The sequence below is a fragment of the Mastigoproctus giganteus genome, chromosome 4 (assembly GCF_048544385.1).
Source record: "Mastigoproctus giganteus isolate SK-2022 chromosome 4, ASM4854438v1, whole genome shotgun sequence".
Classification (NCBI taxonomy): domain Eukaryota; kingdom Metazoa; phylum Arthropoda; class Arachnida; order Uropygi; family Thelyphonidae; genus Mastigoproctus; species Mastigoproctus giganteus.
Window position 1 is genome coordinate 175,372,239 of NC_143578.1, and position 25,184 is coordinate 175,397,422.

The 25,184-nt window shown below is 35.5% G+C and overlaps 1 protein-coding gene across 6 annotated transcripts in view; it reads right to left on the bottom strand.

Annotated features, from left to right (window-relative positions):
• Positions 1–25,184, bottom strand: part of LOC150087215 (tyrosine-protein phosphatase Lar-like) — a 1,652,393-nt gene that overhangs the window by 808,662 nt on the left and 818,547 nt on the right. For all 6 annotated transcript variants that reach the window (XM_090371077.1, XM_090371082.1, XM_090371081.1 and 3 more), the window contains 2 exons: positions 22,317–22,417; positions 12,540–12,735 (listed from right to left, as the gene is read on the bottom strand). In XM_090371077.1, the coding sequence (XP_090227203.1) occupies positions 12,540–12,735; positions 22,317–22,417 (297 nt within the window). The remainder of the gene's footprint in view (positions 1–12,539; positions 12,736–22,316; positions 22,418–25,184) is intronic.

The window sequence follows — 25,184 nt, forward strand, 5'->3', positions numbered from 1 at the left end:
CCAGTCAGAGATTGATATGTTTGATGGAACAGTAACATCAGTTTGAGAGGTTATTGTTTGATATTTTTTTGCAATACTGGCATAGGCAAGTTTAGGTATAATGGGGGTACAATTAATTTTCTTGCTTCCTGAAAAATAACTGTTTTCAACTTTATATTTCCCAATTTTTTTTTTCTCTGTTTTCCGCTTTTCACATGTCTTTGCAGCTGGGACAGATCATTTCTTTTGCTGAACAATCACGGAGGATCCATAGTTGGGACAAACTGGGTTCCCTCTACATGTCGTTTGAGAGTGGCCATACTTTTGGCCTTTATAACATCTCAACGGATTAGGAATGAAAGGATGAGTGCGGAAAAGTAGATATCCTGCTTTTACTGATGAGGGTAGGTTTGGACTGTTAAAGGTGAGAATGATATTTCTGGTTTGTGTGAATATATTGTCTCTTTTGACCATAATTCTTTTTACAGCAATTATATTTTATTCCTGAAGCTCTTCTTTAATTTCTTCCTCTGTCGCATTCAAAAGATCTCAACTAGAAATAATTCCCTTAGATGTATTTAGGGTTGAATGGGGAGTTACTTTCACTAGAATTCTAGTAAAATTTGGCATTTGTAAGAGTTTTTCAGAATGCCCATGGTACAGTTTCATACTGCAATGTTTCATAAGTGGTGTGGTTTACAGTTTCATAAGAGACTGCAATCATTCCCCTGATTGCAGTCTCTTAACTGTGTTGGGAGACCCAGCAATACTTTCTAGGTGTTTGTTTTTAGATTAGAAAGAGAGGAAAGTTTAATGAGAGGCTGTTCTGATAGCGGGCGCAATATTCAAAAATGCAGTTAAGTCTGTCTCTGAGCAATTAGTTTTAAACCTCTTTGGTTGCAACAAATCATGGTCATTTTCTGTCTCTGGCTGACAGCTTATCAGCTTTAAAGATGGAAATGTACTGTGTTCCATATTGGCTCCTTTTAGCTCTTGGCAGATGAACTTTTCTGCCAAGGTAACCGGCCCCACTATGGGCAAGCAGGAGCAGTGCCTGGTGTGACCAAGCGAAAAGTAGTAGGGATTAGTAATAAAACTAAGAGAACAAAGAAAGCTGGCTTTCCTTTCTTCCTCTGTACAAGTATTTTTGTAACAGGAGCTGTAATTAAATAAATAGGTGGCAGAGGTGAAAGTGATTCTTGCACTGCTTCTATTGGAATGAGCCGCAGCCTGGAAAATAAGATGCAGGATATTTCAGAGACTGCTGGGAATCATTGGGGTACAAGTAAACACATGGGTTGTGTTAGGGTAGCTAAGAAAAAGAACAGGTGCATGTATACTTGTGTGTACACCAATGCTAGGAGTTTAGTAAATAAATTTGATGAATTTGAGGTATTGCTCAAAACATCAAAGGCAGATATTGTGGGGATTTCAGAGACGTGGTGTCACACAGATATAAGAAATGCAGAACTGGAATTTGGGGAGTACAATGTCTACAGAAAGGATAGACAGGATAGGAAGGGAGGAGGGGTTATGCTATTAGTTAAAAAACACATAAAATCCAAGGAAGTGAAGCCAGTCGACATCGCTGGACAGTGCAGTGTCGAGTCAGTTTGGTGTGACATAAGCATTGGGAGATCAAAATTGAGAGTAGGAGTGTACTATAGGCCTAATGACTCTGATGAGTATAATAAGAAACTGTTCGGAGAAATAGAGTGGGCCAGTAAATCAGAGAGTCTTATAATGGGGGATTTTAATTTCCCAGATATTGACTGGAATTTGGGGGCTGGTCACTCACACAGTAGCAAGGCTTTTGTGGATTTATTGGATGATTGTTTTCTACATCAGCATGTTCGGGAGGCAACTAGAGGGAGTAATACTCTTGATTTGATTATCAGTAGTGATTCTTCATGCATTAAGAATCTGCAGATAAATGAACCACTTGGTGGCAGTGATCACAGTGTGCTGAAGTGGGAGTTACTCAAAGAGGTAACTACCATTAGGGGTAAAGGGAAGGGGTATTGCTTTCGTAAAGGCGACTACAATGGACTGAGACAATATTTAAATTCTATACAGTGGGATCAACTGATGATATTGCCAACAGCAAGTTCAAAATGGGAAGCATTCAAAGAACTTATCGTGGAAGCTACTAGGCTTTACATACCAACTAAGAAATATTGTTCAAGGTTTAGGCCTAAATGGTTGTCAGATGAACTAATGAGGCATATGGCAGAGAAGAAAAATGCATGGGATACATACAAATTAACACGTAACACGGACGCCTATGATAGATACAAGTTGATCTGTAACCAAGTTACAAAGGAGGTTAGGCAGGCGAAGGCAGATTACGAGAGATCCTTGGCAAGGGATGCGAAGAAAAACAGCAAAGAGTTCTTTACTTATGTAAACTCTAGAAGGAAGGGGATGAATCAGATTGGTCCACTTGAGATCGATGGGTCAACTGTTGATGGCCCTGCTCGGGTAGCTAACAAACTAAATGAATATTTTGCATCGACATTCACACATGAGGAGTTATTCAGCGAGGGGAATGCCAGAGGTGTATTCAAATCTAGCAGTAAGCTAGAGAATCTTGTAATAACTGAGAGCAAAGTGGAGGAGAAATTGTTGAAGATAAACACAAGAAAGGCACCTGGGGTGGATGGGATCTATCCAGTTATATTAAAGGAGGCAGCAAAGGAGGTAAGCAAACCCTTAGCCATAATTATGAGAGCTTCCTTGGACTCAGGGGAGGTACCCATTGACTGGAGATGTGCAAATGTGACCCCAATTCACAAAGGGGGATCAAAGGCTGACACAAGTAATTATAGACCTGTGAGTTTAACTTCTGTTCCCGGAAAATTAATGGAGGCACTGGTGAAAGAAGCACTGCAGGATCATCTAGACAAGACTTCAGTTATAGCTAGGACACAGCATGGTTTTGTTAAGGGGAAGTCTTGCCTGACCAATTTGATTGGATACTATGATGCAGTCACAAAAGAACTGGATGCAGGGAATAACTTTGATATTATATACTTGGATCTTAGAAAGGCTTTTGATACTGTTGCACATGGAAGACTGCTGCACAAATTGGAGCAGTGTGGCATTGGAGGCAAGTTGCTGCTATGGATAAAGGGGTGGTTGAGGGGGAGAAGACAGAGAGTGGTAATCAATGGACACTGCTCATCGTGGACTAATGTTATTAGTGGAGTCCCTCAGGGTTCAGTATTGGGGCCTTTATTGTTTTCTGTATTTATAAATGATATTGATGATGGTATATCAGGCTTAATGTCCAAGTTTGCAGACGATACGAAGGTTGGCAGGGTTGTCAAGGACACTACTGACACTATGCTGCTGCAACAGGATTTGGAAAGGTTGAGCAGATGGGCTTCGAGGTGGCAAATGAAGTTTAACATTGACAAATGTAAAGTACTACATATGGGAAACGGCAACCCCAGAGCAACGTATCAACTCTGTGGTACTACACTGACAGTGGTAGAGAATGAAAGGGACCTGGGGGTGGTGGTGCAGGCAGATATGAAGTTCTCTGAGCAGTGCAGACGAGCTGCAAGAGTAGCTCATGGTGTATTGTCAATGATATATAGGAATTTTTCTAGCAGGGATAAGGAGGTGATTATTCCCTTGTATAAGGCAATGGTCAGGCCACACCTAGAGTACTGTATACAGGCCTGGAGGCCTCATTTCAGGAAGGATGTAGAGCTGCTGGAACGAGTACAGAGAAGGGCAACTAGATTGGTGAATGGGACAAAGGGGTTCTCTTACGAAGAAAGGCTTAAGTTTTGCAAATTACAGTGTCTGGAAACTAGGCACCAGCGGGGTGATCTGATAGAGGTGTACAAAGCCTTGAATGGTTTGAGCATGCTCAATGCTGATGGGATTCTTCCTCTAGCTCAGAAAAATCACCTGAGAGGGCATAAATTCAAATTGAGGAAAGACAGATGTAGGATAGATGTGCGGAAATTTGCCTTTAGCCAGCGGGTGGTTGGTGGGTGGAACAGACTTCCATCCCTTGTCGTGGAAGTTGATAGTCTAAATAAGTTTAAGGCTCAGCTGGACAGGTATTTCGAACGAACAGAGGGGTGAAGTGGAAGTGGTTATTTTTATTTATTTATGTTACTTTTTTTTTTTTTTTTTTTCTTTTTTTTTTTTGGCTGATGCTGCATAAGCTTGCTTTCTTGCATCAAATGCCTCTACTAATGCTAATGCTAATGCTAATGCTAATGCTTAACAAGAGGAATGTAAAAGAACTATATATATCACTTTTAGGAATTCGCACTGATAGTACAGAGAAATAACTCAGTCACAATCGCTTGGCACCCCGGGCCCCCAGTTCTTTGTGCACCACTTCTCTGGATGTTTCCTTCTGATGGCTTCCCTTAACTGCCACGATGTTACAATAAAACTTTGTGTTGACGGTCTGGCCAGGAGGGACAAATTCCTTTCTTAGGTCGGTGAAGGTGGGCTCTTCCACTGGGATGACTGTTGCTTGGTTTCTGGGTCATACCCACCTCTAGGACCACAGAAAGGAAGTTTTGATCACTCTTTGCCTGTTCTTGAAGATTTCTGCTAACTTCCATGCGATGCTGCTTTTGGTCTTCACTCAGTAACCATAGCATGAACTTGGCTGCAATCCTTCTCATGTTCAACTCGTCTGACAAAAAAAGCTGACATGTGCTGTACAATAGTCCTACAATGCCACAAATGTCATGGATGGTCTGCCTGCAGTCTTCAGGGATTGCCGCCCAAACATTTGCGACATTTTCCGGTGTGGTGCTCGATAATCGATGCCCACACCGGAAATCGATCATCGTCATCAACGAACATTTGACCATTTTTAAAACGGTAAAACCAGTATAGGTCTGCATCTGGCCTAAAGCATTGTCACCAAAAGTCTGTTTCAACTTCTTATGGGTTTCTGCTGCTGTATCATTAAGAAGGAAACAAAACTTGATGCAAGCACAATACTTTTTAACATCAGCCATCACAATAACCGCAAACTATGCAAAACACACCACCAAAGAACTGCACACACAAATATTCAATGATTCTATCCAACCTGATGCCACATGCCACACTGATTCACAAAGGATGCAAGAAGTGTTAACTAGCGCCACAAGTCCATACTAGACGTAGTTCCCACACAACATTCAAATTTCAGGAACATTTGGGTAGCACCTCATACACCTGGATTTCAGGAAAGATTTTGATACTTTTGCACATGGAAGACCACTGTACAAATTGGAGCAGTACGGCATTAAGGGCAAGTGGCTACAATGGATGGTTGAGAGAGCGTGGTTAATCAATGGACACTGCTCTTATGTTATTAGTTGAATCCCAGAAGGTTCAGTGTAGCACCCATTAGGGGTTTTGTCAATGATAAATAGGAATTTTGCTAGCAGGGATAAGGAGGTAATTATCCTCTTGTATAAGGCAACAAGAGGCCACACCTTAAGTTCTGCATACAGGTCTGGAGGTGTCTTGTTTTAGGAAAGATGTTGAGCTAATAGAATGAGTACACAGAAAGGCAATGAGATTAGTAAGTGGAACAAAGGGTTGCTGTTACCAATATAGGGTTAATTTCAGTGAATTGCAGTGTCTGAAGATCAAGTACCTGCGAGGTGATCTGATTGAGGTGTATAAGGTCTCAAATGATTTGAGCAACCTCAATGCTGATGGGATACTTCTGCTTGCTCAGATTAAGAATATGAGGGGGTGTAGATTCAAATTGAGGAAAGGCAGTTGTAGAATAGATGTGCAGAAGTTTGCCTTTAGCCAGCAGATAGTTGATTGCTGAAACAAACTTTCATCTTTGTTGTGAAAGTTGATAACTTAAATAAATTAAAGGCTGAACTAGACAAACATTTGGAGTGACTGGATGGGTGAAATGGGAAGGGTTTTTTTTTTTTTTTTTGGATGAGGCTTGCTTTCTTGCTAATGCTAATGCTAGAAGGGTATCAAGGTATCTTTTTATAGGAAGAGGCAATTTGGCATAATGATCTATTACTCCATGGATGGTATTTTGGTTAACTGTAATGTCCAGGAATTAATGAAAGAGTTATATCTGGAACAGTGGAGGCTTGTCACTGATTCATTCAATTCAGTTTGAAAGCAGTTTTACTCCATAATGGAAATAAGTATTGCTGTTGTTGTTGTAATTAAGAGTTTTGGCACAAGGGACTCCTGGGCCATATTGTGCCTGTTCATGATCTGACGGAAGGGACACTGAGGTGGGTTTTCTCCCATAAGCAAGAACAGATGAGCTGTATAAGAATGACCAATACAAAGTCTTGCCAAAATGACTCTTTCTCGCCTGCTTTTCCTGAAACTAGCAGTCTAGCTGAGGGTCTATTTTCATCTGAAATAGTTTATTACTGACTTGTGTTTCCCATAATTGAGACCATTGAATTGTACATGCTGTTTTACCAGTGGATTTATAATCAGTGGATATGTGCATAAAGCATAGGACTACGAATTAGAAATTCACTAACGAACATTCAGTGTAGATACACCATCTTTTGTTCGTTATGAACTCAAAAGTATTTTTATATAGTAGTAAAAATTACAGTAGTGTAAATGGCATCAATTTAATTGTATCTCATATTGTGACAACCTTCACAATGAGTTGCCATGTATTGCACTACCTCGAATAAGTAACGCTTCACTAATAGAGAAGACTATTCTTACTTATTCTCGGCGGATAAAACCATACATGGCAACTCGTTGTGAAGATTGTCACAATATGAGATACAATTAAATCAATGCCATTTCATATACTTTCGAGTTTACTAAATGAATTTTTTTTTTTGTTTTTTGACACCTTGAAGTCTCTACAGGAACCACATAAATCTTGGTTTCAAGTTGACAGTTCATTTTTTTTTTCTTTGCAGCACTGAACAAAATGAGGACTTTCAGATGGCAGAACAATCCACTGTCAGGATTTTTAGTAGCACGACCCGAACATTCATTACCTGGGATGCCAACATGACTAGGGATCCAGCAAAAGGTGACCATCTGGTTGGATGTTTCATATTGATATAATTGAGATTGGATCTGTTTCCAAATGGGATGTTGGGGATAAGTAACAGACTGAATGGCAGTGACTACACTGCCATTCAGTTTATTTCTAACTTTATTTCTATTGAGAAGTTAGAAGAAATTGCTGCGGCACCTACCTGGCCTGTATTACATGAATTTTCAGTGAAAAGATCTGCATAATAAAGTTTGCACATCCTTTCACTGAAAATGCATGTAATACAGACAAGGGATTACAGCTTCTTTATTATTAAGATCCTTAGAAAGAAAAGGATCTTTATTATGCAGATATTTTTCTTTCAAAGAAAAGGATCTGCATAATAAAGTTTGCTCCACACACACACACGCCACTTACTGTAATCATGGATAATGTGAGCACTCATTTAATGGTATCCCTTTTTTCTGAACTGCTGATCAGATATACTTTGGGGGGATCAAAACAGATAAGTGTTCACCAGGAGCGGTTGTGATAAAAAATGAATTTTTTTTTGTCTCTACAGGAACCACACAAATCTTGGTTTCAAGTTGACAGTTCATTTTTTTTCTTTGCAGCACTAAATGAAATGAAGTGTCAGAATGGATAAAGTGGAATACAAATCAGTGATCTGGTTCCTCTTTCTGCAAAGGCAAACAGCCAAAACAACCCATGAAAAAGTGTCACTGTTTATGGAGAATATTCCCCAGGTGATAGTTATTGCATATTAGTATAAACAATTCAAATATGTGAGAACCTCAGTGCACGATAAAGAAATTCCAGAACACAGCTACTGTAACAGAAGAGTGCCACAAAAAATGAGGCATTAATTCTGGAAGATTGGACCATTTTACATGACCATTAGTTAGTCAAGACCATTTTCACTTATAATTCTGAGGAAATAATAATATGTCACTTATAAAACTACTTATTTAAGTCTGTTTGTATAGTTAGGAAGGCAGATGCAGTTAACAACTGTAATCTGTAAACACCAATTAAAAACATGTTTTTCTGAATAGTCAGTCAGACCAGGTTCCACTTCTGCCAGGTTAAGAAAAATTATGCTGGATTTAGATGTCAATTCAGAGGAAGAAGAAAAAAATTCTAAGAGATCCATATGGTATATAGGAGATATTTTGGGAAGTAATTCTAGAATATATTGAGTAGTTTATAATTGGCAATAGAAGAAGCTAAAGCAGATAAGAAAAGGATCTGAAAAATAAATTGAAGAGAGTTAAGAGTTCTCTACATACATGAACATTAAAACCAAAGGAATAAACAACATTTGTCCATTAAATGGGAGCAGCACATTCAGTAGAGCACTCTTCTCCTAACAGAAGAGCTAATAACTATCAAATTTTGACTTTCAAAAGCTGAAGATCAGATATTTTCAAGCAGGAGGGAAATAAGAAGTTTCTAGACCAAAATAGGAGATTTCTTGGGAAAAGCAGGTTTCTATAAATTCTATACCCCACTAGAAATTAAATTTCAATGACATCATACACATTTCATATTAAAATATGATCATAAGTTTGTTTGCAAGTACAATATGCTTTCAAATATTAAAATACAAAATCCTTCTTTGAGTCTTTGGATTTCTGTTTGGATATTCTATTAGGCTTAAACTGATTCTGATTGTTTCCAGAAAGATACTGTAGCAGACTATTCCTACTTCAAAATGTTAAGTCAAAGAATTCGTGATAATGATATCCCTGTTGCGAAAACCTGGCTGCCAGAAGCATTTCCAGGAAGAGAAGATCTGAACTCAGTTTTTGTTCTTCTAACCTGGTTAAATATTCTCTCACACTCATCAGTGTAATCAGGAATTGTTAAAATGCCAAGCATGACATTGAATAATCTATTATATTTCAAGCTTCCTTGTGCACTTGTCAGTTCCAAAAACAAGCATGACTGCACAACAATTCTTTCTTATTTCATAACACCATCTGGTAAGCTCGCACACTGTAACTGAGAGAAATTAATATACTAGAAAAACATTTATTGCTTTATCTATGTAGTTTTTTTTTTTTACCACTTCTTTATTTTAATAATGCAAATAAGTATAGGAAACATTTCTACAAAAACTTTCAAATTTTAAAATGTGCACTGACAACTGATTAAATCTGTGCTACTTCAAAATTTATAAGAACATTTTTCAGTAGAAACTTGAGCATCATGTAGTTAGATGCAGCCATAAAGTACTTCCTCACTAAGCAAAAGAACAGAATATTTTCCTCTTTATTTTGATTATCGTCAACCTTGGCGGAAGAAATGTCATTATCAAAAAATTTCCGAAATGGAAGATTTGAAAACTGTTAATAAAATAAATGTGTACATAACATTTTTCAACATACCTAAGTGCAATGACCTTAGTACATGGATGACAGGCATAGTGTACTGAAAAACTATGTTTGGATTTTCAAATGTTGTCTTTACACTTAAAACACAAGCAAATTGCTTCATTCAAGCCAGAAGTGAGAAACATAAACAGGTTTTATGCATCAGTAAATTAGAACTAGAATTATCTGCTTTCTTGGGCTGTTTAGGACTGTTTTTACCAGAAGATTGCAACTCAAAAGTACATTTTCCTGAGTTCATAATTTTTCTTCTTTCAAAACTTTTAGATTATCAATTGCATTTTAACATGAATGAGTGCCATTCACTTGTGGTCAAAAAATATTATAATTATTAAAAATATTAGAATTGTTATACTTTAATTTATTAACATTGAAAAGTGTTTATACTGCTTTTTTTTTACCACTTCTAACCTCGTCATTAAATAGATTTGTCAAAAGTTGTTACTGTTCTAACAGCCTAGTTATATATTTAACATGACAGCCAATGTGTACACAAAAGTATCTACACCATTTTTTACTTCAGTGACATACATCAATTTAAACTAATTAATCTATCTTTCCTTTTTAGTACTTCTTTATAGACAGTAGAAAACTTCCAGGTATTCTGTCTGCTTTCACAGGAAGGCAGTGTATGTAGTACTCAAGTGTTTCTCAAGTGTTAGTATTCAGGTGTTTCTAAGTGTACGTAGTATTCAGGTGTTTCTAAGTGTATGTAGTACTCAACTGTTTCTAGGTGTATATAGTACTCAAGGTGTGGCTTGACCACTGTCCTATTCAAGGGGATAATCACCTCCTTATCCCTGCTAGCAAATGCTAGCTACTGAATCCTCCAGGACTCAACTAATAATATTAGTCGAGTCCATAACATCAGCAGCGTCCATTGATTACCACTTCTCCCACTCAACCATCCTTTTATCCATTGTAGCAACTTGCCCTTAATGCCATACTGCTCCAATTTGTACAGTAGTCTTCATTTGCAAAAGTACAAAAAGCTTTCCTGAAATCCAAGTATTATTTTTTGCATCCAGTTCCTTTGTGACCACCTCATAGTATCCTTCGGCACCTCCATAGCTAGGTGAGCAGGAGCAGCAGTGCGTAGAACACGCTTCATGATTAGAACGGGGTTTGAGCTCGTGACCACCAAATACAGAGGATAGGGAAAGGTCAGGAAATGACCATTGCACATCCTGAACCAATATGGCCTTAGTTGCTAATGCTCCTAAAAACCAAACAACAACGTAGTATCCAATCAAATTGGTCAGACAAGACTTCCCCTTAAACCCATGCTGTGTCTCAATTATTGCTACAGTCTTGTCTAAATGATCCTGCAAAGCTTCTTCAATCTTCAACCAGTGACTCCATTATTTTCCCCGGAACAGAAGTTATACTAACAGGTCTGTAATTACTCATATCACCCTTCGATTCCAGTTTGTGAATTGGGGACATATTTGCATATGTCCAGTCCGTGGGTACCTCTTCTGAATCCAAGGATGCTCTCATAATTATGGCTTACTCCCTTTGCTGCCTCCTTCTATATAACTGGATAGATCCCATTCACTCCAGTTGCCTTTATGTTTAAGTTCAATGATTTCTCATCCACTTTGCTCTCAGTTATTACAAAATCATTTAGTTCCCTGTTAAGAGTTTAATAAGCTTCTCTCCTCCACTTACATAAAGAATTTTTCATGTGTGAATGTAGATGCAAATACTCATTCAGTTTGTCAGCTATCTAAGCAGGATCATCAACAGTTGAACCATCGATATCAAGGGGACCAATCTGATTCATCCTCTTCCTTCTAGAGTTTATATAAGTAAAGAAGTCTGCAACCATTGCCAAATTTCTCTCATAATCTGCCTTCATTTTTCTAACCTTCTTTGTGACTTGATTACAAACTAGTTGCATGATAATTTATGTGCATCCTATGCATTTTTCTTCTCGCCACAAAACTCATTAGTTCAGCTGACATTCATTTAGGCCTAAACCTTCAACAATATTTCTTAGTTGGTATGAAAAGCCTAGTAACGTTGAAGATTAATTCCTTGAATGGTTCATATTTAGAATTTGCAATTGGTAACATCATCAGCTGGTCCCACTGTACAGAATTTAAACTGTCTGGGACCACTGTTGTCACCTTTACTCCTATTGGTAGTTACATCTTTAAGTAAATTTCACATTAGTACACTGTGATCATTGCCCCCTAGTGGTTCCTTTATCTACAGATTCTGAATGCATGAATAATCATTGCTGATAATCAGATCAAGAGTATTACACCTCTGGTTGCCTCTCGAACATGTTGCTGTAGAAAACAATAATCCGATAAATCCACAAAAGTTTTGTCCACAATAGTGTGTGAGTGATCAACTCACAAGTTTCAGTCAATATCTGGGAACTTAAAATCCCCCATTATATCTTGTAACATAAACTATCACAGCACACCTGCTGGTAAATTTATTAATTAAATAAGCAGCTATTTGCAAAACTAAAAAAAAAAAAAAAAATTCTAATTCTATGTAGTTTTATCAATATTTTGTGAAAACAAAAGATATGGCAAAACTCTGGCATCAACTAAATTATGACTGGGAGAAGGGTAAAATTGAGTAAAAAAAAATTACAGATTTTCTGTCATATATCAAGAGAGTTGGCAGTTATAGGAGCGGAACAAGTTCTTTACATCTGTATTCACAAAATAAAGCAATTTTGGAGAAGAGGAGTGTTGGCTTAGATAGCAATTATTCAGCATTAAGTTATGTTATTGTTATTTGGTTTTTAGGAGCATTATCAACTTAAGGCCATATTGCTCTCGAGATATGCGGTGGTCATTCCCTGACCTTTCCGCATCCTCTGTATTTGGTAGTCACGGGATCGAACCCCGGTCTAATCAAGAAGCATGTGTTACGCACTGCTGCTCCTGCCCACCTGACTACGGAGGCACCACAGCATTAAGTAAATTTGTGATAAGTATAAAAGGTCACATGAGAAATTCAGGTTTAAAAGTGAATAAAGTAAAAGAAAATAGTTAGATGTGATTAACAATATTAATATTGAGTCAATAATATTAATCAGACATCAGTATTACTTCTACAGAAAATAGGATATTAAATTTTGAAAATAACATATCATCCTTTTCAAAATATTTTTGAAATTTTGGACTCTTAATTCACAATATATGGTCACTTACCACCTTGCTGAGTTTTTACTTGAACAGGAGCTGAATGAGGTCCAGGACCTCTACTAGTAAAGGCCTGAATTCTAATGGTATATATTGTATGAGGTGTGAGATCACTTATTGTAGTTAGCTGATTATTGTCAACTGATTGGGTATTCCAAGCTGAAGTTGGCAGATTTGGTCTGGTAGTGTAATATACTTTGTAACCCTAAAAATAAATAAGTAAAGATGTAGATGATATTTTTTGGATGTCAAAATTATTAATGAAATAAGCAGCTATTAAAATTAAGCTTGATAAAATAAAATACAAATTAAATGCTATATAAGCATGCTTCCTTGCATCATGTGCCTTTACTAATGCTAAATACAACATCATAAATTTTCATGTCAGTAATTTGACAAAATTCCATTGTGAATAAATAGTGATAGAGAGAGGGAGAAAGAAAGAAATAGGAAAAAATCCACCATATTGTTATATTGCTTTATTATCGAAATAAATTTAAGAAGTGCTTGGGGGTGATTCTTTTTTTTCCATAAATTTGGTAAGTTCATGGAAAATAAAATAATCACAAAACATATATAAGAGTATTTCAAGTCACTGCCTTTACTGCTTTTATTATAGCAGGCTGCACTTCATAAATATCTTTGAAATGAAAACTTTTAAACTTTTGCAGAGAAGTTTCTTGAACATGTCATGACCCTGAGTTTCTTCATGAAATTTGAAAATTTGTAAAAATTAAAATTTTGTGCATAAAGGCTTTTATATATTAATTTGTTTTTATTTTTACCTGGTTGCACAATATTAGGATGAAATTAAACCATACAAAAAAAAATTAAAATATCACAAAAAAAAATCTTAAAAGAATTTCAAAAAAAAGTTCCAAATTTCATAAAAAATTCATCATGACATTTTTAATATCATGATTAATATTCCATATCCATTTTGTATCACTTGATTGAATTTCATCAATTTGGATCTGAATTCAACAGATATTTAGCTTTTGTAAATCATAATTGGGCAACAATGGCTGACAGGCATGATCTCCTACTGCAATTTTAAAATGCATGTTACCATTTATAAATTATATCTATAGTTGCACAGAAACAGATAAAAGATGGTAGCACTTACTTGCAGATTTATAAGTTACTTAAATGCATTATTTGAAAACAACATTGAGCAACACCACGTTCATGTCAATGAACAGACCCACTGGTCTGCTCATTGACTATTCATCAGATAGAGCGGCCCGCTGGCAAGTTGGTGCTTGTCTCATTTCTGCAGGCAGGGTGACCCACCAGTGGGTCACCAACTACTACAATTTAATCTTTCACTAGATTTAAAAAGTGTGTATTACACTCTCCACTTTACAGGCAAAGTTGTAGTTCATATAAAAAGAGAAGGAATGAAATATTTAAATATTTTATTATAAAACCATCATCTTAGTAATTGCTTATTCTGCAGACACCAGTGGGTTGGCAAATACTTCAAACTACAGATATTCGTGTGAATATGATTGATACGCTTGCCTCCTGTGCTTAATACTTCAATTATAGTATACAGGAATTAACATACTAACAAACTTAGCATTATAATTTGATGTATATTTCAAAATATATTATTGCAAAAAATCACTATGATGTTCAGAATGAAAATCAGAAATTTTTTATATCTAATTAAATTTTTTTTTTTAATATTCCTGTCTTGCTCATCCAATAGGAACTATAACTTCTCTTTGGGTTAGGAGTATTCTTTTCAGCATAAAATCTGAAACAAATATGAAATGCTAAGCACTTCAAACTGTTTTTCTTTCATTTTACTGTAGCAACTTATAACATTGTACTATTGTAAGGATATGATTGGAAAATGCAGTTAACCTTTTTATATCAATTATATTTGACAGAAATAATCAATTATTTACACGGGAATGATAACTGTTATTTTTTTTTTTATTTTCCTTCAAAAATTGTACTTCTATACAGGCATCAGCCATGATTGAACAAAATATTTTACAAAAAAACTTTTTTAAAAATTATTTTATTATTTTTTAAATAAATAAAACTTTTCATGTTTTCTCATTACACAAAAAAGCAAGGCAAGATGATTTTAATGTGTTTGCATATATATATATGACTAAATGTCAGTCTGTATATATATATATATATATATATATACAGAGTAAATGTCTACTGTCTTCGCCTTGTCTGTCCATTCTTAGGTAATACAGCGATTCCCAGTGGATGGATTTTTGTGATATTTTGTATTTGGGCTTGTTAAAAAACATTTGTCGAGCTAAACCACATTTCATTAAAATCTGGAAAGTAGAAATACCGCAGTTATTATTTCTTTTTGTCTATAGAATTTGTATGGAAAAAAGAAACTCGTAGATTATATGTAATTTTAAAGCAGTATCATTAGCTTTAAACAGTCTGTGCACACCTCATGTGTACTGATGTGAAGAGATACATATATACTGAGAGAAAAGAGACCTAAAAAAAAAAAAGTGTTATGGGAGGAGGAGGATAATAAATATGCAGTTGTAATTAACTAAATGGCAAAGTTTACAGAACCTATAGTTTTATTACAGTTTTATAAAGTTATCATCTCAGAAATTAAATGATAAGAAGATAACTATATTTATTTTTCATTTCTAATATTCATAGAAAATGGGGGGGGACCATTTAATTTTAAGGGAAAAAAATTGGATGCATCTGAAATGTAATGCACTGCATACATTAACTAAAACTTGTGTTGTATACCTTCTGAACAATGGATACAAACAAATCATATTTTCTACTGCAACAAATAAAAACTAACTTGTCACTGGGAGACCTTTCTTACTTAATCAACGTCATCAGTCGAAGTGATCCAGCAGCATCTTATTGCATTTTTTGACAGAAATTATCTCCAATTATTCATTACTATACATTACAAAGCATATTATTATTATTATTATGAACCTCTCTAGAGTCCATCTACTTTCAGAACAGTGTGAGAGAAAAGATTGTGAGATAACTCAAATGCACGCAAACAGTAAATCAAGCATCCATTAAATAAGTGGTAGTTTCTTCGAATGAACGACCCATCCAAAGTTGCTTATCAGTTGGGGCAACTCACCAGCGGGTTGCTGTAATTAAAAACATCAAAACAGTCAAAAAAATAAATAAATAAAATAAAGACATAAAAAAAAATTTCCAAGCAGAATGGATGAACTTCATCAAAATACAACCACCAGCTCACAAGAATATTACATAAGATTTGCAGCATGAGCATGTTAAACAAAAAGGGAAAATTCAGAGTGTGATATCTAATGAATAAAGGACAAGAAGTATTATTACTGGCATGATGCAAGTAAGCAGAAATTATACAACCCCAGCACAATGGGAAAAAAAAAAAAGTTTCCTAATTCTTTCCAATAATCACCACACTGTATTTTTAAAAGAATTTACTGATGTTTTCTGAATCATTTTCTAATGCTGATTTCAAATATGACTTTCATTTGTTTCAATCTCATCAGGTTTCTTCAAAGATCACAAAAGAAAATTTGACTTTTCACAAATTTTTATTTATTTTGGCAGAATTTGTGCACTGAAATTAAAACCAAATGATACTTTTACCAGACATCTAGATTTAAATATACAGTAGGCACACGATTTAACGGACTGATTGTGTGTCCACTATTGCTAAAAGTCCGTTAAATCGAATTTATTTTAAAAACATATATTAATAACAAAATTACAATGTATAGGATGTATTAAAATGTTATTATAATGTATAAGTATGAATAAAATATTATTATAATGTACATGAAGTAAAAAAACATCTGTTAAAAATATAAAAATAAATATATGAGAGGAACCAATTTTTAATTTTAATTAAACACTTTAAAAACTATACAGTGTAACTAATTGAGTGTAAACACGACTTTTTTTTTTCCTTAAACGTAACACAAAGTTGATTTCAATTTGAATATTAGTTTTTTCATTTAAATCCATTTTAAAGGGAAAAAAATACTTTAAAATTCTTAAACTCCACTGAATAAAAAACATAAAAAAAGTTTAAAATAAAGATACATAATATTCAATATTAATATTAACATAACTGAAAGAAATGCAATTTTCAGAGTCAGAAATAACTGTCACATGGAGGGAGAGGTGTTAATTCCTTGCTGGTAGAGGGTTCTGGTGAAACAGGTGCAACTGATGAAGTGATCTTAAAGAAATCATCATGCTTCAGTTGCCCTATACCTTGGTGCTGCTTCCTTATTAATGTAGATCTAAGTTCTCTAAAATGTTCATAATAAGGAAGCACATCACAGTCTCATGATGATTCAATATAATTTTTTTTTTTTTTTTTTTTTAATGAAAACCCCAAACACAAGAAGTATTAGAACCTATAGTACTTAGTACTGTGCTTGGGTTGGAAGTTGAGTAGACAAAAGAAGGTATTTGTTAACATTAGACTTCAACTTCTGTAGACTGTAATTTTCAGGAAATAAGTATGAAAGAAGGCTGTTCCAGAAAACAGCAGCTGAATGAATTAATGAGGAAGATGAAAAGTTGGTTCTGTGAGTTTGAAGTTGGACAGTAAATGGATGTTGGCTGGTGGCGGCACATGTTTGGACTGTTTTGAAAGAGAGAGCAGGAATTATAGAAGCCAATTCAGAAGAACAGTGCCCATGGCAGTATCTGTAGAAAAGGCATGCAGCAGAAACAGTACATCTATTAGACAGGGAGTGGAGAGACTCTGTTACAGATGAGTCACTAATTAAACTTAACTGTCCCCTTCTGAATGGAATCTAGAAGCCTGAGAGAAGTTTTGGTGGCAGCGGCCCAGATGTGAGAACAATATTCTATGGTAGGGCAGATTTGCGATTTGGGCAGAGTGAACAGCTGTTTGGAAGAAAAGTAACGTGAGAGCGAAAGATAAAATCAAATTTTTTAGATGCAGAGGAAGCAATATTGTAATGTGCTTGTGCCAAGAGAGATTAAAAGTCAGGTAATCCCCAAAAGATATATATCATCTTGCCTAGAAATCGGGGTGTCACCAAAGATAAGCATTGCAGCAGAAGAATCCTTTTAGCGAGATATAAGACAGGACTGAGTTTTAGAAGGATTAAAATCAACTAAGTTGTCTTTGTCCACTGGAGAATTACCTGGAGATCAGCATTTATGGAATTGGTAGCAGATATTCGAGAAGTTGAAGGTGATTGAGCAGGGCAAGGTTTCTCAAACTGTAAAGTGGAATACAATGTGCTATCATCAGCAAAACTATGGATTTCAGTTCAATAGAAGAAGATCATTAATATACAAGAGGAAAAGAGATGGAAAGAACTGAACCTTGGGGGATGCCAGCATTAGTGGAGAAGTTAGAAGACAGAGAGCCATTTACCAAAACGCCCAGTGAGCGATCAGAGAGAAAACTGGATAACCAGTTAAAAAAAAACAGCTGGCAAACCATAAGATGGAAGCTTTTTAGAAGACCTTTATGCCAAACACGACTGAAAGCCTTTGAGATGCCCAGAGCCACTGCTTGTGATTCACCGAACTTTTCCATTGAATTTGTCCATAAATGAGTAACATAGGCCAGGATATCAGCAGTGGATCAACACACTGACAAAATCCATCCTGGCGATCATTGATCAGACGGAAGGTAATAGTAGTAGGTTTCTAGTTAGTTAAAAGTTGGTGGTTAATTGAGTTCTCCATTACTTTAGAAAGAGTAGAAGTAATTGCAATGGGACGATAATTGGATGGGAGGGATTTGTCACCCTTTTTAGGAACTGGCTGGATATGAGCAAATTTCCAAGCAGAAGGAAAAACACCTTTGGAATAAGAAAGTGAAAAAAAGGTGGCAAAGAACAGGAGTAATTTCAGGAGCACAGGTTTTCAGAACAAGTGGAGAAATACCATGTGGACCTGTAGCTCTCCTAGTATCAAGATTCATCAAAATCCTTCTGACATCCTTTTGACAGAAGACCACAGTAGGCATTGAATGGAGCATGTTGGGAATGGTGGGAGGTGTTTTACCAAGATCATTAATAAATGAGTTGGAAGAAAAATGGGATGCTAGGAGGTCAGCTTTATCCTTGCCTGAAGTGACAATAGAACCATCTGGTTTTGACTGAGGTGAGAGCAGAGATGGGCAAAAGTTGCAGACAAGTTGCAAAAGTTGCAAAAGTTGCAGACAGCTTAAATAATGTATGATATCATCCATATTCTATCTTATAATGGACAATTTAGGATGAGGTGCAATTGATTCTTCATCTTTGTCATCACCATCCTCTTGTTCTCCATGAAGAACATTTTCCGCAATCTCTACCTCAGAAAAAATTTGATAGCCCGGATCACCTTCATCATTTTCAAGCCACTGTTCCACATTATTCTGAGTTGCATTTTTGTTGCTGGCCCTCAGAAGAGTGTCCTGAAAATTAGAAGCCTCAACTCCCTCAAAGTCCATTTCAAGTTCTATGTCGTACAACAACTTCTTCCAAGCATTGGCTAAGGTAGTAATCTTCATATCTTTTCACACAGCTGCTCAGTTGAAGATAGCAGACCCGATGTTATATGCATGTAAATTTTACAGTGTCCTGGTGCCTCTTGTATTTTTTCTGCATCTTCTGTTTCTTCCAAAACAACCATCACCACTTCCAGAAACTTCTTATACAACCTCTTACATGCAACGATTACACCCTGATCCATCGGCTGTATCAGTGAAGTGTTAGGAGGAAGAAAAACACATTTAATTCTCCCATCCCTGCTAACTAACCTCTCAATGTTAGGGAGAGCAGGTGCATTATCTAGCAGTAAAATGGCCTTTATTTCATGAGAAGGAATTTTCAGGACATCTGTGTGATAGCGTTGCATATCAGGAATAAAATGGTTAAAGTACCAGTCACAGAAAATATCCATTGTAAACCAGGCATTTTTTGAGCGGAAATATATCACTGGTAACTGGTTCGTTAAATCCTTTAAAGCACGAGGTTTTTTTTTGCCTTACCAACTACAACAGGCTTAAGGCAATGCAAATCATCAGCATTTGCACAAAATAAAACTTAATGCTCCATTTTAGCTTATGACCAGGGGTACCTATTTCGTGCTTGTAAACCTGGGTATTTTCAGGAACAGCATGATAAAAAAGCCCAGCCTCATCAGCATTAGAAAGCTGTGATTAAATGAGGAGGCCCTCATTTTTAATGAGGTCATTTAGATATTTTCTGAAAGCAACAACTTGTTCTTCATCTGTACCTAAAGCCACAGGTTCTTTTATTAACAATGGCACGGTGCTTTCAGAAACACCACAGCCATCCATCACTCCCTGAAATTTTAGGTCCACACTATTTGCAAATAAAAAAACAAAAAGGTTCTAAATTTTTACTTTAGGAGAATAATTTTTTTTGTCCATTAAATCTGGGTCCGTTAAATGGAGGGGATACTGTATGTTGAAAACACGATTAAAAAGGTAAAAAGTCCACTAAACATTCACCTCTCAATTTTTAAAAACTGATCTATGATGTGTCAAATTTTTGTTTCTTTGATTTTCTGGAACATTCTTCTAATTAACAGTTCCTCTTCAGCATCCAGCAACAATCAGTCATAAAGATGACATTCCACCACCTCTGGGACCTCATCTCTATGTCTTGCTAGAATTTCTGAATCCCATTTTTTGGACTTCAAGATTTTCTGGAAAGCAGTTGACCTGGGGGTGTAAAAATGTACTTTGACACTCATGTTGCAGACGTTTTCAACAACAGACCTGAAGTTATTAATCCATGCCTTTTTTTTTTCTCTTTTATTCATCATTCCCTCATCAGTGTGCATTGAGGTCCAACAAAAATACCTTGGTTTAGTTTCTCCTGGGTGATCAATGGGAACTTAGTACAAAGATAGCTGAAACACAGACATTCCTTAGGTAAAGCTTTCACAACCTATTTCATCAAACTCAGTTTGATGTGCAAGAGGATCTTCGAATGGTTTATGAAATATTTTATTTGATTCAGGTAACAAACTACCCTTCTTTGGTCAGACCTTGACATCCCATGCTTACTCCTTGCCCTACTGCCCCACTCATACAAAGAGCAAGGCATTTTGTATATCCATACTGCTGCCCAAGTAGCATGCCTATCACTTTAAAGTCAACAAAACTTCAAGTTCTCATATGTTTCTTTCAAATGTACAGAGTGAGCTACTGGAATTGACCCATATTTATTACATTATAGAGCAACACACCTTTGATGAAAAGAAAAAAAGGCAGGGAAAGCTATCAAAAAGTGTGCACCTGCTCCACAATAATGCTCCTGCACATTCCTGCAGTGAGGTGTGCCCACAAATGTGGGTTTGAAATATTGCTGCATCCTACTTATTCCACTGACTGAAGAAATCTGAAGGTGAGAGGAAGAAATCTGCACCTTCAGATTTCTTCCTCTCTTATGCCCTGCTGTTCTTTCTTCATGGAAAACACTTTGATACTGATGATGTGGTGATTTTTCCTGCTGAGTCGATGTTTGGCAGACAGTCAGAGGACAGTCAGAGGTCTACAAAACTGGTCTGAGGAAGTGTATTGCGAGGCAGTAAAAATGTGCCATTTTGTCTGGCAAATGTTGGAAAAGTGTAATACATGGTGTATGTGTCAACCTTCAGTCACATTTACTTCTGGGTTAATATAAATCATTTTTTGAACTCCAATCCCCCTCCCCATACTTGTTTGTGAAGTATGACAAATTTCATGCACTAAACATCTTGGAAATACATCTACCTGAGAACCACAATTAAATTTTTTTTATATATTTCACATTTATTCACTTAAGAGTATGACAGTAAGAAACCATGAGTCAGAGACTTTACATTGTTTGCCAGCAGTTTCAGGAACCAATTGTCCATAGGTTCTGGTTTTCTTTTTTGGGGATTTTCATGGTAAATCAATTACATAGATCGTATTGTATTGACTTCACTCACGTGACATGTTCACGTGAGTGGAGTTGCTAAAATGAGTAAAATAAATTACTAGCTCAGTTTCTGTATTAGAACTAAAGTAGTATCAGTGCCAACTATTACTAGATAAGCTAAAAAAATATACTAAGTAGTTAGTCAAAGCAAATCTTTTCCAGAAGTGCTTTATAGAAACAAGAAAGGGTATGCAATTGTTTTGCATATGCAGCTTGTTTCATTTACAAACATAGTGTGTGTATCTTGATTTGCATGTCCACTCCTTAATATGCAGGAAATTCACAGAAAAATTCCAGAACAGTCAAAGACCTTGAAGAGCAGAGGAAATGAAGTAAAAAATGAATAGCTAAAAATAAACAAACAAGCAGGAAAGAATATTAAAATAAAGAAGTGAGATAATATAAGTGTGTTTATTTTGAACAGCATGTTTTATTTACAAATATGGTTGTAGTTTGATTTACAAGTCAATAACTTTAACATTCTACTTAATCTGCAGAATATTCTTGGAGAAATTCCAGAAGAGCCAAAGAGATTGTATAGCAAATACAATATAACAAATGAATAGCTAAAAAATAAACAAAACCCAGAAAGAATGATAAAGAAATCCTCTAGCATCTATGCTGGACTATTCTATTATTACAAAAAAAGGTGCTACATTACTGTCACGATTTCCTGATTTCTTGAAGTAATAAAAACAAATAAATGTGTATTTGTTGCTTTTAGTTGTGTGTGCGTGAGTGAGTGAGTGAGTGAGTGAGTGAGTGAGTGAGTGAGTGAGTGAGTGAGTGAGTGAGTGAGAGCGATCTCCTTTGTGATAAGAAAGTTCAAAGGTAATAAATTACTCACTGTCACTTGCCCATTTGGTTCCTTTGGCGGATCCCACTGTATTACTACTGTACTGGAACTAAGTGGTCTTGCCTGGACATTTCTGGGCGCACTTCCTGGCTCTAATTGATAAAATTCAATGTCAATAAATATTATATCAAAAAATTCAGCTCTGCAATATGAATACTATTAGAAAAAGTTTTAAAATTTATGTATAACTAACTTCTTACAAAAAAACAATAAATAAATAAATAAAAATAAAATTCTTTTTAAATCAACAAAAACTAAGAAAAATAAACAAGGTGGAAGGTACAGGAAAACCTTGGAATTCCCAGCCTTTGGGAATTGTAAATTCCCAAAGGCTGGGAATTTACAATTCCCAAAGTAGTAAATTTTACTAAAGTAAATTTAATTTACTTTAGTAAATTAAAATTTACTAAAGTAGTAAATTTTAATTTACTACTTCGCTAATTTGCTGTTCACTGATTTGCTTATTTGAGGTTAATCGTTTAAGGTCCTGTTTTCCAGACTGTTCTAGAGCCTCACTGATCCACTTTCATCACGGTTCATCCATGAATGGTCAGACACTTTGTCACTCATTGAATCTAACCTTTCTAGGAAATTGCAAGTTATATGTATCCGGGTGGGAAAATTTGCAATAACTGTGTATTTACTGGCAGGAAGGAGGCACATGACAACTGGCAGCATACCATGGTGATTTTACTTCCCAGTAAGCACAATCAATCAGTTTGATTTATAATCTTTACTGATCAATGTCTGAAATTAGATTTAATGCTGCAAATCTGAAAGTTTTTAGCATCACAGACACAAAACGTGAATTACCAAAACAAACAAAACTTTATCTGTCATTAGAAATCTTTCTCATTTTACGAATAAAATCAAAATCTGAAAATGGCCACTGGACCAAAAACACAAATGTAAAATGTGGGCTAACAGGCAGGAAAATTACGATTAAAGAAGGAACCCAAAATACACACAAAAAGGTTTTATATATATATATATATATATATATATATGTATGTTTTAAAGGAAGCAACAGTTTAAGTAACAACTATGTTCAGGGTCCTACTATAGGAATGGGTATAGCAACCCCGAACTGCCCTAGCACCATCTTTTTGTCTTCTTCAGTACTCTTTATGATTTCCTACCCTCTATATTTTTATTTCTCGTGAGCCATTAGTTTACCGAACACAATACCCGAGATGCTCCTTTTCTGCTTTAAAACACTTTCTTCGCTTATACAAAGTTCAGTGACTATTTACCGCTACTTTGCTAGCCTATTATTCCTTTCTATCCTGGGACGCATTCCTTCAAACGTTTAACCTTAAAATGGTAACCCTTTACATTCATAACTAAACTGGTTTAATTAATTTTAATTTACTACTTTGCTAATTTAATTTATTTTAATTTATTTGAATACATCTCTAACTTGCAACACATGGGATAACTAGACCAACCTAATTAATTAATTTATTTAATTTTTAAATTTTCCCGATTTCTTACCAGGTGTTCCCAGCTTATACCATAAACCGTAGCCCACATTCAGTCTAAACATTTTATTTCTCCACAGCAGTCCAGATCGCCACGACCCCAGTAAGTTATCCCATTTCTTGCTTTTTATTCTTTATGTTCTGGTTATTCTTTTAATTTTCACTTCCAGCCTCTGTCAGGTCAGCCATGAAATATACGCACACCTCATGACTAAAATTAAAATATTATTTTAACTGATTTTTATAAAATAATTATTTTAACAGACTTTACCTACCTTAAACAAACTTTACCTACTTTTCATGTATACTACAAGCGGTGTGTATTTCATGTCAGAAACAGAGGCTATACCAACTCATTGCCATTTCCTCCTTTGATTTCGGTGGCTGGCCCTCAAAACAGGCGGCGAGGTCACAGGATGAACAGCACTAAGTTATTCTTATTATTCCTTATTACTTCTCCTTTATCTTAGCTCCTTTCTTTGTTCACCATGATAGCGATTTCTACTCCATTCGCCCTTTGTTCTCCATAATTGGCGTTACTAGTACCATAACTTTAGCACATTGCCTTTCATGACTACTAACTTATATATATATATATATATATATATATATATATACATACACCTTTTATTATTGTATCCTGGGTCACTGGTGAAAATCTGAAAAATGGATGAGACTTTCCTGCTGAAGAATAAATTTACTACTGAATCTTTCATTTCTGAACAAGTTCAGGTGTGTTAAATAATTTTAACTTTTGAATAGCAGATAGGCCATTAACCTTACAGTTTGTGGATTTGCAGCCTAATGATGTCTTCATGAATACAGTCTCCATGAACAGCAAAGTTTTAATCAACAAATGCAATCTACTCATTAAATTACAAACAATGATCTTTAACAAACATCACAAAAAACAAATTTTCATTATAATTAAACAGTGCAGTGAACCTCCATAATTTCATTAAACCATCATTAAGATTTAAAAGTTATGCTGAGGAATTACAACAAAATTTCTCATTAACAAAATAACTGAGATGAAAGTAGCATATTACATGGAATTCAGCCAATTTGAATTTGATTACCTCATACAACCTATTAGTACTATCACCAGGTAAATATTATTAGAACAATAATTTAGATGTCAAATTATAGAATATTGCAGAATACTTAAAATTTGTGAAACATTTAATGATACATGTGCAAGCACACAATACTTTCTATTCATTCTTTACAACTATTAAAAAATCATATTTCTCTAATTTGGGAGAGGGCTCTTTCATTCATATTTTTTGAACAGTTACATAAGTTTCTAAAAATTAAGAACTTTTAAGCAGTATGATAGTTTCTGAAATAAGCAGTGCTCATGCAGGCCTTGACAGGT